At 40.5% G+C, this 13355-nt stretch overlaps 1 protein-coding gene across 1 annotated transcript in view; it reads left to right on the top strand.

The window, feature by feature from the left end:
* Positions 1 to 10184, top strand: part of LHFPL6 (LHFPL tetraspan subfamily member 6) — a 158960-nt gene extending 148776 nt beyond the window's left edge. The window contains exon 4 of the mRNA XM_064173535.1: positions 9505 to 10184. Within this exon, the coding sequence (XP_064029605.1) occupies positions 9505 to 9623 (119 nt within the window). The 3' untranslated portion in view covers positions 9624 to 10184. The remainder of the gene's footprint in view (positions 1 to 9504) is intronic.
* Positions 10185 to 13355: the final 3171 nt, after the last annotated feature.

The following is a 13355-nucleotide window of genomic DNA, read 5'->3' as shown; positions in this document are numbered from 1 at the left end:
ATAATTTGATTCAAATCCCTGTACATAAATATATCATATCCTAACTGTTTTCATAAATTTGCACTAGAACTTATTATTCAGTGGTTGGGGGTGGCACAAATTTGTAAATATTAATTTTAATAAATAATTTTTATAAAAAATTAATACCGCCTCAAATTAATTTCTCACCTCCCCCTAATAAGGGAGGCATAGAGAAATCCCCCTCCGCAACACCTGGCACTCCAGCCAGACCTATATAGAGGTCTTGGGACCCTGCTCTGTATCGTGGCATTCCAGCTCAAATCACAAAGTTCTCACAAAAACACTAGGCTATGAACTGGAGCTATCTGTTGCCACTTCATCTGGGGTGGTAATTTCTAGAAGTAGGGGAATACAGATTAATGAGAGCAAGAGTAAAGAGATGTTCTTGTTTTAAGCCAGTGCAGGTGTTTGCTTGTTGACTGAAAGTCCTTAGCCTAATGCCTAAGGTGGAGACTGGAGCTATAAAATGGCAATGCTCAAAGGGATTGCCTATCACTTTCACCAAATGTCTGAGAATGGATCAAAATCATCTTAATCTCCTGCCACCACACAAGCTGTTATTGTGCTGCATTATTTATACCCTGGAGCTGCCACTCAAGACAGCACTGATTCAACACAGTGGTGCAGAACAGCTGACTGAAGGGTGTGAAAACGAGTCAGATCTACACAATACCGTGGTCTGCAGGCTTTTTTAAAGGGCAATGAGTGTATTCATATGAACACATCAGGATTGGTTCTGAATGTCTAAAATCGATATGAGACTTCCTTTAATTCATCATATGTGCATGTGGAGGCTGCTCAATTGTTGCATTTTCATTTCTATTGTGATGGGTGCAGAGGCAGCTGAAACCCACAGAATGTCCTAAAGAGGCATGCTCTATTTAGCTCACAAAACTGAACTTCAGTTGGCACCTGGTCAAACAGCGCTATAAGACCAACACTTAAGAGCCTGAATAGCAAAAATATTATCTAGAGTAAGACTCATTTATCTAAGTGTAGATGACTCGTGCCATTCTAAGTGCCCTAGGAAGTTTCATCTGGCTTCCACCTGCCACTTCCCTACATTTACCTTGTTAATCTGAAAAATGAAGACACTAAATGTAACACAAACTCCAATTTTTAAATTGAACTACTCAGAAAAAAATGTGTCTTCCTTTGAGGAAATTCGGTGTGCCCAGACAGTCAGGACCGATAGCCTGGGTGATCTATGTTCCATAATTTTTTTTATGTCCTATCTCTTTTGTGAGACATTGCTTTTTATGCCATGCATTTCCTACCTAAGACCTACTTTTTCATTCTGATGGGTGATCATTTGTGCTAAGAAGCATTCTACAAACATAATGTGGTGTTTGTTGCATGCAACTGCCTCCAGAGCTCATCTTTGAGTTTCATTATGCTTTTCTTTGCTATTAAAGGCAGTGAAAATCACAAGTCTGGCAGCGAGTGCTCACATAGCTCAGGTGCGACTACTGGCATTCTGTGTCATGCTTACCCACCTGGCAGCTGCTGCCACAGCCTGCCCAAAATACATTCTGTGCCTGCTTACATCCCCACCATCCTTACAAGGCTAGGAACAGTTTCCTGCTCTGTTTCTTCTGCATGGCCTTTGAGAACCTCTTCATGTTCATGCTCTGACATGTGCTATCATTGCCTGTCGTGCACAAAGACATTCTAGGTCCAGGGGCCCAGCTGCAGCAGCAACCAAAGCAGATGGCTCCTAATGCACACCTTTGCTTGCCCTCTGTGAACTGCTGTGAAAGGACTTCTCCTGGCCAAAGCGGCTGTCTGGAGAGCAACTTAAAAGGCTGACTCCTATCATGAAATAAATGAGAGACTGAATTGCCCTCAAAAGCTCCCAGAAACTTCTCTGTTGAGGTGTATTTGTTTCCAAAGATCATTATTATTAAAGTTCCCCTTTGCCACTTTTAGAAGGCTTGAAATATCTTTGAGAGAACCATTGACTTGATAATTACTTTTATATTAAAGTAAATTATGTTTGAAACACTTTAAAAGCAAACAGTATAGTTACTAAAATAACAACCTAAAAACTCCACAGAAAGCAGTGAATATTTAAAAAAAAGCTTTGTCAACTTGTTTACCTGCCTTAGGTGGCATCATTGCAGAATCTGGCTGAGTGTTGACACACAGTGCAAAAACAATCAAGTATAGCATTTAGAAGGTAGAACAATTTATTAGACTCCTACGAAAGGCAAAGACTTCAAAGCTGTGTTTTTCTATGAGCAATCTCTCTGACAAAGCCGAGTTTTTTTGTTTGCAGGTCCTCTGCAAACAGCTCAGAAATTTTACTCATTCAATTTTTTGGCTAGTGCTGAGCACACTCTCTATGAGCATACCTGAGCTGCAGCTGCTGAGTTCTTAGATAAATGCATGAGTCAGCTTGTGTACTAGGAAAGAAAGTATTTCATCAAGCAACATTTCCTCATTAGTGCTACTTGGATAACTTCTGTTCTTAAATCTTTCTAAGACTTTAGCTGCTGTATCAAGGTCCACATATACTCAAAGCACTTAGATTTGTTGCCAGAACATGATAGTAATGCAACCACCCTCTGCAGTCAATAGAGGTAAGCAAGGGCATCCAGAAAGGGACTCAGACCACCTAAAAGCAAAGTACCTGGCACTCATTATTACTTGAAAAGGGCAGTTAAACTAGTTGTTAGAATTACTTTTTAGTAAAAAGGAGGGAAATAGGTGCTACTAGGGCACAGGCCACCTGCTATGCTTTAGCTGAAATACAACACACTTTTGTAAGTGACATTTTCTCCTGGCTGACTCCAGCATGAGTCTTGGAGACTTATTCAGTGTGAATATCTGCACTGCAGATGTCCAGAGAGAGATGAAATTAATTTCACTTCTTGCCTTAGGTGAATTTTTTGCTGATGTGTTCCAGAGGTTGGGAGGGCTCCTCAATTAGTGTGATGTAAGCTACTTGCTCTTGGGAATTTGAGTGTTGTAGTTGAAAGACTTATTTGTCTTTCATTGTCCCATTATAAATGCATACCTACATCAAATTTTGTTAATATAAGTGAGTATCTGTATACATCACAGAGTGTGTCATCAGGAAGTTCACAGATACACCAAATTGAGTGGCAGTGTTGACCTTCATGAGGGTAGGAAGGCTCTTACAGAGAGACTTGGATAGATTGGATTGATGTGGCAATGTTAATGGGATAAGCTCCAACAAGGCCAAATACCAGGTCCTGCACTCGGGTCACAACAACCCCAAGAGGTGCTACAGCTTTTGGGAAGTGTGGATTAAAGCTGTCTGGCAGAAAGTGACCTGGAGGTTCTAATAGACAAACAACTCAATATGGGCAAGCAGTGTGCTCAGGCGGCAAGGTTAGCCAATGGCATGATGGCTTGTATTAGAAGTGCTGTGTCCTGCAGGGATAGGAGGTGGTTGTCCCGTTGTATTTGGCCCTGGTGAAGCCACGCCTCAAGTATTGTGTTCAGTTTTGGGCACCTCATTACAAGAAGGATGTGGAGTGAGTGCAGAGGAGGGCTCTTCTCACAGATAAATAGTGATAGAACAAGAGAGAATGGCCTCAGGCTGTGACTGGGTAGGTTTAGACTGGATACTAGGAATTTTTTTCCCCCAGCAAGAGTGGTCAGGCATTGGAATGGGCTGCCCAGGGAGGTGGTTGAGTCACCAACCCGGGATGTGCTTAAAGGTCGTTTGGATGTGGTGCTTGTGGATCTGGTTTAAGGTGAACCTTGTGGAGCAGAGATGTCAGTTGGACTTGATGCTGAGGGTCTTTTCCAACCTGAATGTTTCTGTGATTCTGTGAATTGGATAATTAAAATTCACACTTGTTTGACTACTTTTTTACACTTCTGAACTTTAGGAGTGTTATGCATTTAATTACAGATCAAAATACCCATACAATTTCTTTGGCCAGTTATAAGTACCCAAACCAGGTTGATCTGTGAATGTGTAAGAAATATGATTTTTAGAAAGACAAATCAATTGAGACAGTCACATCCATGCAGACAGATAAATCAGCCTCACTACATTCGTTATTTTGTATCAAGCTGTTCCTTAGGCTGTAGTTTTACCTTATATAGCGTTCTTTGTTTCACATAACTACTTTAATCCTTTCTGGATGCATTCCAAGTTTTAACTTCCTCTCCTGCTTTTGTAGCTGATTTCACATGATGGGTTTTCGTTGTAACTGTGTCAAGAAAAAAAAAACAACTTCAGCCATTTAATTTATTTTGGCTTTGTTTCAAAGTGATTGTGCTGTCTTATTTATTAGCCGATTATCTTTTGCATTCATTTGTGGCTTTCATATCTCCAAATCCCTGCATATCCCTTAATACCATGTGCCTTACTTTGATTACTTTTCCAACACCCTGATTGATTACAGGACTTCACATTCCCTGTAGTACTGGACTCTCATGTGAAGCTGCTAATTAGAGTTCCTGCACAACTTCTTGCAAATAGGAATTGTAGTTTTTACTTTTGAAGGTATGTCATTTGTATTCTTCTGACTGTCTAGTTCTGTAACCTTTTATTCCTTTGTTTTGGAAAATAGGTTGCACTTAAGGTTAAGGGATTTACCAATACTCCAGGCTGCAAGCCCAGGATAGTCATAGCATTAACATATGTTTAAGATACTAAGTCTTCCAATTAGCAGATTTGTATCCAAGACACTTTCATATTCTGGATATTTTTTCATAAGTGTCAATTATTGGTTATTTTAGATTAAAATCATGTTATTTCCAGGACCTTAATAACTATATGTGATAATTAAGACAGCATGGGTAGAAATCCTGATAAAATTCTGTTTTGGCAATAGGATCCTGACACAGCTCCACAGTTGACCAAGTATCTGCAGATTTTCTCTTGCAAATTTCCACCACTCCTGAATTTGTCTTAATTTTTATTTGCCTTCTGTACTGAAGCATTAGTGGGGGAGCTAAGGGGCACATATCATGGCCTTGAACTGGAATGGGCTGCCCGGGGAGGTGGTGGAGTCGCCGTCCCTGGGGCTGTTCAAGGCAAGGTTGGACGTGGCACTTGGTGCCATGGTCTAGACTTGAGCTCTGTGGTAAAGGGTTGGACTTGATGATCTGTGAGGTCTCTTCCAACCCTGATGATACTGTGATACTGTGATCAGTAAGAGTCATGGAAGATTAAGCCTATCAATTGTGGTAAAACTACCCTTTAATTTCCCTCTGGATGAGGCACTCGGTGCCATGGTCTAGTTGACTGGATAGGGCTGGGGGATAGGTTGGACTGGATGATCTTGGTGGTCTCTTCCAACCTGGTTGATTCTATGATTCTATGATTCGTTCAGTTTGGTAAATATTGTCTGTTCTGCTGAATCGTCTTTTGATGCTGTCCTCACTCACCTTGCTTTTGTCCTTTATCCTGGGGAACTGCCATTTTTTTAAATCCTTTTACAGGAGAGAGGAATGTAGTATTTCCACTCTTACTTGTGTGGAAAATGACCATTCATCCTTATTGCTGAGAGATCTGTTATTCTATTATTTCAGTGCTCATCTTTACACTCCCTTGTGTCCAATCCTAGTAAAACAAATTTTTAAAAAAGAGAAAAGTTCTTAATGTCTGACTGCAAATTTACCTTGGACAGTCTTCCTTCACTGAGCAACCAAGAGCTCCAATTATTTGTGCTCTCCTGTAACAAAAAAACCCCAATCAAACAAAACAAAACAACACCCCCCCCAAAAAAAAACAAACCAACCAACCAAAAAAAACCACAAAAACCCCAAACCCTGAACAACCAGATCCAGAACTAACAAAATGCTGAAGCAGCTTCTTTCTCTACCAACCTGTCAGATAAAGACTGATTTGTTAAAAGTAGCACCATTTCTGTGCAGAGAAGGAAGCTGCTGTGATATATGTCATTTCTATCTGCTAGAAGAGTACTCCAGCTGCTGGGGAATTTACTTTGGCATGAAAACAGATCCAGCCCATCTCATGAGAAAGAACAGGTACACATTCTTGCACGCACTTCCACACTCTCAATAGACTGACAGGCTTCTACCTGTGTATATGTATTCCTATAAATCCTTAAGGAACACAACAGCTTTTGAGTCTTTGTATGTGTGTTATAATTTACATGATTTCAATAACTTTTATTTTTGCCAAGTTTTTATGTGTTCTTGCTCTTCATTTCAGAATTTTGACCTTGAAAATAAGGGAAATTGCAATGCAGCATTTCTGATCTTTAACATGATGGGACTGGTGAGGGCAAACTGCTTTACTTAATGGCTGAATTTAAGCAAAGCTCTTAACCATTTGCTTGCCTCCAAATATATGACTAGTCCCACTGATAAACATGAACATAACAAAGGCTCCTTTTCTGGTACCCATTATTAATGCTAGAAAGCAAAGTCTATCTTCTCTAACATATAACATTTCTATAGGAATATTTCTTTTTGCATGATTTTACATTCAGTTACTCATCAACTTTGCTTTATATAAAGCTTCCTGTTCCTTTTAGAATAAGTGTTTCATATTCAAAGTGAAGCAGAAATCATTTCACAATTTGAATTACTCTATTATTGAAAACCAACAATCTACCTTTAGAGTACAGTGAATTAAAACAGATTATATGTGTAGTAAAATGAGAACACAAGAGCAGAAATATTAACTCCAAAATAATTTTTCCCCTTATGCAATATAGTGTTATAAAAGGGGTAATATTTCATTTTGACACGTGGCTATGCAATGCAGGTACCTTCAAGATGGATTATCTCTGGCCTTATAGCTATGGACATAGGACTTACCTACACTTAAAGTGGAAAGTATAGATAAGTTCTGTACCCTCAGCCACTTTTCCTGCTGCAAGCTGTTCTTCAGTACAATAGCATGAAACACGGTTCTGCGCAGCAGCATCCAAGTGCAGATCAAGCTGCTCTGTCTGAGGCCTCCTAGTGTGCCTGACACAGACTGGAAATAATGGCCAGGTTTATTGCTGTGTTATTATTGCTCTAAGGTCAGACTCCCAGATCTTTCATCCTTTCTCCTGCACTCTTTTATTCTTTCATTTGTTTATCTTGACCCAGCTCACACTTGTGAACTACATTGCATTTGTTAGATCAAGAGGCTGCCTGCCATGTCTCAGAGCATTAAGTAGGATAGTGGTCCTTAGGGTAAATGGAGCACAGTATGGTGAAACAAATGTCATTCTCTTCAACCAAGACTGAATGTTTGTGGGTTTTATCTGTTGAGCACATCTCTGACACTGTTTTAAGAGTTCTTTTTTCTCAATCTGTATCACATAGACTCCTTCCCTCTCCCGCTGCCGAGGCACAAAAATTGAAATTGCGGCATGCAAAAGTTCAAATTTACTTTAGTCTATCCCACTTAGGTCAGTGCTACCAGATGAATCTTTAAACTATTTTTAAAGCAGTAGTTTAATATCTTTTTTTTTTTTTTTTTAACCTGTAAGCATCATAATGAGAAAGACTTACTTTTTCAAGCTGCAATTGCAATTCTCTAATTTTAGGAATACTTGGCAATTTTAAAAGACCTGTCAAATGGAGTCCATTTTATCATAACAAATACTTTAGCATGTTCTACACTGACATGATAATTTTCCAAGCAGTCCCATGGATTTAGACATCTGGTGTATGCTTAAGTCTGTTTTTGACATTTCCAGTAGAAGCTACAATGTGTGTATGCAGGCAAGACAATAGATGTTTCAGAGACACCTCTTTCCAGGAACGCCTGTGCAATTGGGCAAGGATCAGCATCAGTGACACTGTCAGGTGCTTGGTGGCTCTCTGTGGTTTCTGATGGTCTTCCCTTTAGGAAGTCAGACTCTCTGTGTGGTCTTTTATATGGAAGCCAAGAGTGGTGTTGATTGATAGATTGTAACCAGATTACAAAACTAAGTAAATCTCTCTGTCTGCTCCAGTATATGAAAGAGAGAGGCTAGTGAACTCAAGACAAGGTCATAGATCCTCAGAGTCTTATCAGGATCTTTGTTTTGCTAGACTTCTTAAAAAATAAAACATTTTGAGGGTTACAAAGGAAAAAATGAAGCAAATACACTTTGTGTCAACTTGAAGTTTTCAGAGTGTCTAAGAGCATAAGTGTTGCCTCCTCTATTTTCAAAGCTGGCCTGACAATATCCTGCAGACAGTCAATGGGCATATTGGCTGCCTTGAGGCAAGTTAATGTTCTGGACATGTCAAGAGGTACAGACATCTTGTGTGTCTTGTGCCTAAGTGAGGAGCAGCTGATCCGCTAACTGCCTGAACCCAAAGCTTGGCCCTTGAGGATGCCACTTGAATGGACATGCCACTTGTTTCAACTCTTACTTTCTAGATGGAAACTCTGTTGTTAGCTTCTGTTCTCTGGAGGGAATAATGGTTTCTGCTACTTTTTTCCAGAGTGTTGAAATGAAAGCACTGTATTGCTGCTTGTGCTTTACTGAGAGCACTCGGTGCTCAAAGTAGCAAAATGTTACCCAACATGGCAACAACAGGGAGAACCTCAGCTGTAATGAGTCCCAAATAAAATGAGCAAGATGATGCAGTTCAAGCGAAAATCACTTTTGAGATTGGCTGAACTCCTGAGGAATAACATCAGACATCCCCATGCTTTTGGAGATTTCTGTGAGAAGGCTTTCTCCCTCCTTCTCCTGATCTCCTCCCCTACTGCAGGCACACAATGAGATTCCACAGCACTGTTTGCTGGTGATGAGCTTGGCTGTATGAAGATACTTGAGGGCACTAAAAATACTTGAGACCATAGTGTGATGCCGTTAAATACATGAGACAAAAAATAAGTGACGTTTTCAGCAATGAATTGTGACTTTGGATGAGGATAGGGACATTTTTCTATTTTTCTGTTTCTGGACTCAATTACATGCAAGTGGTCCCCTGGGACCATGCTCCTGTGTATGGTCAGGATTGATTACTGTGTGAGGGGAATGTGAGTAGGTTCCCCACAGCCACGTCCTGTGTTATTGACACCCAGCAGCTTGTATCTGGGTCTGGTTTTAAGCCCCAATGCTTCAGTGGTGGAGCTGGACCCACTCAGCTATTTCTAAAGAGAGAAGGCCCTGGTCCAGTTTACCTTTAGACTCTCAGTATCTCATTCAAAACTAAGCTAAATATCCTCAAAAGCTATCTGGGCGAAGAGAAGAAAGAGAAATGTGGGGTAAATGTGAGCTGCTTGTGGACAGTGGTGCCATGGGCACTCGTTAGGCTGAACGGGCAGAAGGATGCCGGCCACATGGCTGGCATGCTCACGGAAAACAGCAACTGGCCAAGCAAATGAGCTCAGAACCAGTCTGCTGAACTGGCATAGAAAATTAAACAGCCTGGCTTTTGTAGTTGCTTGAATTACATGTGGTGGTCCTTGTCTGAGGTGGATGTGTAAGTGGCCAGAAACCTTGAAAAGTGCTTTGTCCTGGATGGGCAGAAAGGAGTCTGGCAGTGGGATTTCCTTCCCCAGCTAATCCTGTGTCGCTCTTTCCCTTGCAGGGACCTGCCACATCGGCTGGGCCTACTACTGCACAGGTGGGGGTGCGGCGGCAGCCATGCTGGTGTGCACTTGGCTGGCCTGCTTCTCGGGCAAGAAGCAGAAGCAGTACCCCTACTGAGGCAGCCCCAGGCTACGGGTGCTGCCAGACGCCCGAGGGGCTTGCCGACCTCTTCTGGGTAACAACGATAAACACGACGTTTTTAAGTGCTTTCTCTATGGAGCAGGTGTGGGGAGGGACAGTGGGTGGCTGCTGGGAGGGCAGGAAGATGAACAGTGGCTGGGCTGGACAGAGTCTGGCTTCCTTACCCAAGCCTGCTCATGGTCTGCTCTGCAGAAATACAAGCAAGGAAAACTCCACTTTGGTAGAGGGTGAAATTCTGTGTGCACTGAGTTGACAGTGCCAAAGGGCTGGGATAGTACCGAGCAGCCCCTCAGCACGGTGCTCCCGAAAGCACACATGCACACACAAATGTTGACCATGGCACAAAATGAGAGGAAACTTTTTTTGGTGCGATTCTTCTTTACTTGTCTTCTTCTTCTTCTTCTTCTTCTTCTTCTTCTTCTTCTTCTTCTTCTTCTTCTTCTTCTTCTTCTTCTTCTTCTTCTTCTTCTTCTTCTTCTTCTTCTTCTTCTTCTTCTTCTTCTTCTTCTTCTTCTTCTTCTTCTTCTTCTTCTTCTTCTTCTTCTTCTTCTTCTTTCTTCTTCTTTCTTCTTCTTTCTTCTTCTTTCTTTTTTTTTTTTTTAAACTTCTTTCTGGTGGTTTAAAATTCAGTGTTGCAACACTTTTTAATCTATATATTAAACTTAATAAAAGGACCAATAAGCCACTTTATCAGTATTTCTTATATTCTCTGCACATGTCTCTTCCCAAAACATTTAGCCACTGCTTACTCAGCCCTATGTAACTTTTATTAAACCTCTGTGTTTTCAGCATTATTACAAAAACGCAATATAATTACTTGGCATATGTAGCCTTTCCCTATAGTACTTTTATGAATTGCAGTAAATGGGCATTTTTCTGTCCTTTGGGAATTCTGCTCACGGTACTGTAGGGCTCTGTTGGTTCTGTACAACTAACAGAAAACTTCTTCCAGACATAGATTTCTGTTGCTGTTATGTTTAGCTCATTGATGTTGTATTGTGCGGTACCATGTTTATTATTTCAATATTCATTTTTGTAAAAATATATATATAATATGTGCCATTTTATGTTTGTATTTGAAAAATCTCTGTAAATAAATTTTTCCTTGATCAATACTTGCACTGTGTAGTCACGTCGACAGATGATAAAGTTCCTTCCCACATCCCCACTGCTAAAGTTCTTAGAAATGATCATGACTTTTATAATGATGATGTATCCTTTTTCTCCGTAAAACATATACATTTAGTGTTCTGTTACATTGCCTGAGGATAGCCATCTATTGTCACCAGAGGCATTCTGGCATATCCCACATTTTTTTCTGATACTGTCATGTATCTTGTAAGACTTCAGTGAGATCTTCCCCCTTTTGTCCAGGCTTCTGCGGATTCAGCTTTTCACACAGCACTGCATATCCTTCTTCAGGTGACTGAAACAAACTCTTTCTTAATGGCGTTGACACTAGTGACATATCTACCAGATGGTATTCCCTATCCATGACACTGACCCTGTACATACAAAATGCAAACTCAGTCTTTTATTTTCTATAAGAGAAGCAATGTGAACTTAGAACATGGGAACTTTTAAGGGGCTTTCAGTCATTTAACTAACTTTCCCTTTCAGATTTGTTTTGCTGCTCCTTCTTCCCCAGTATGACTTCTTTCCTGTATTTCTAACTGTCCTGGAGCCCTGTATACCCCTAAATTCCTCTCCCTTTGTGGTTTGAATGGGAGAGGAAAAGGCGCAAAAAGACCTGTTCCCCCCCCTGCCCTGCAGGCATGAAGGGGGTGAGCAAAGGGCCCTTCCGGCACGAGGGGTGCCCCGTGCAGTGCCCGCGTTGGAATCGGGCTGGGGATTGGCTGTGGTCTTAGAGTTCTCCCTTGCCTGGGAGATCGTGCCCACCTGAAACTTCTCCGCCACCCGGATAGATTCTACAGAAGGAGCCCCTGGCACTCTGCTCCAAAGGATGGCTTCCACCCATTAGCACCTTTGGTGCAGGCTCAAATAGGCCCTAACGACTCTCCGACTGCATCTGAAAGAAAGCGAGGGGAGAAGCAGCTGGACCACCCTTCCTTTCAACCTGTGAGTAATCTGTCTCAGCTTTATTATTAAGTGGGAAGTGCTAATATTTAATAGCTCAACAAGCCTTTTCCAACTTCTGACTTCCAAAATAGTCAAATTATCTATGGTATCCTTGTAGATCTTCTCAAACAAACTGAATCCGGCAATTAAAACTAAATTAATTTCCGTATATATTTTTTTGGGGGCAGGTTTTCAGGAAAATAAAATAACACTATTTTTATAAAAATACCTGACTCGGCCACATTAATTCCCTGCCTCCACAACACTAACTTACTGTCTATATTCTAGTTGTGGTTCTGCTGGTTAAAAATACTTGTAGAGATTGCAACTCTGAAATCATGCAGTTGCCCTGTACATTACACTGAACAGCTTTTTTGGGGGTGTGTGGAAATAGCAATGTCATCTATCAACCCTGATACTGCTGAACTGAATTTTGTCAAGTTTCATTATAAGCTAAACACTATTTATTCACTTCATTGTGCTGTGCACTGATAACAAAGTTGTACCCTACCCCTCATAGGTTAGCCCATAATAGGCCTATTACACCTGTTTGTATTTCTGCTGAGAAACACACCAGCCATGCCATGAGCTCTTGCTTTTCCACATGCTTTTCCAGTGGCACTTGCAGCAGTGAGACATGCAGCTCTTCCCACCTGTTTCAGGTCTCACCCCTTCTCCCAAGTGCTCAGGACCATACTCCAAATCTACTGCAGGAGGTCAGTGGCATTCCATATACCATTACAGTAAGTATGTATATGCCTGTTAATATTGTGGATGGCTTTTTTTTTTTTTTTTAATTAAACCAAGGGAAATATAAAGACAACTTTGGCTTTAGTTCCTCTAGCTGCAGTAAGATCTTTGATGGGTATCTCAAAAAGAAAAATATTCCCTTGGTACAATGTGCTACTGTGCAAACATATCTTTCTTTCCACTAGAACTGCAATTTGCTATGCAAAGTTTCAGTGACCTGACTATGAAAATATAAGTATTATTATTCTACATTTGACCCTCTCAGCATTGTTACCTGGACCATGTATCATGGAGAACATTCTGAATTTTAGTTCTTCTTTTGCTTAATTTCGAGCTTGTTTTATCATGACAAACTGGTACTATGCAATTGCTTCATAAATAAAACCAGAGTTTTGTTATGATGCAATACTATTATAGCATGACTGACTTCCTCTGAATTTGTGTACAATCTCTTTTGTTTGTTTGTTTGTTTGTTTTACATTTGTGATTGAATAAAATGCCAATTTTTAATAATCAAGCTGATTATATTTATGCACCTGCTTCACAGCTGTTTATCATGCAGCTTTCAGCTGTTGTGATAGGAATAAGCCAATCACAGCTTAACTAATTTTTTTGTTCCATATTTGGGTATTTTTGTTCTTGGATATAAATACCATTTATTATCACAGTTATCAAGCCTCACAGCTACAAACTCTAATAATACTGAACTGGGCAAAAGATTGCTTTTAATTTTACTGTATGAAGTGTCAATGAAATATTTACAACATTTGCTATGATTAATTTTCCATTTAGTTATTCTTGAAGATGAGGAGCTTGGCTTTGCATTTGTCAAAACAAAAGACGTAAGCTTCCCCAGGCTCCTGAAAGTCACTGAATTCT

The sequence above is a fragment of the Pogoniulus pusillus genome, chromosome 3, assembly GCF_015220805.1.
Source record: "Pogoniulus pusillus isolate bPogPus1 chromosome 3, bPogPus1.pri, whole genome shotgun sequence".
In the NCBI taxonomy this organism is placed as follows: domain Eukaryota; kingdom Metazoa; phylum Chordata; class Aves; order Piciformes; family Lybiidae; genus Pogoniulus; species Pogoniulus pusillus.
This window is presented reverse-complemented; position numbering and strand designations above follow the sequence as displayed.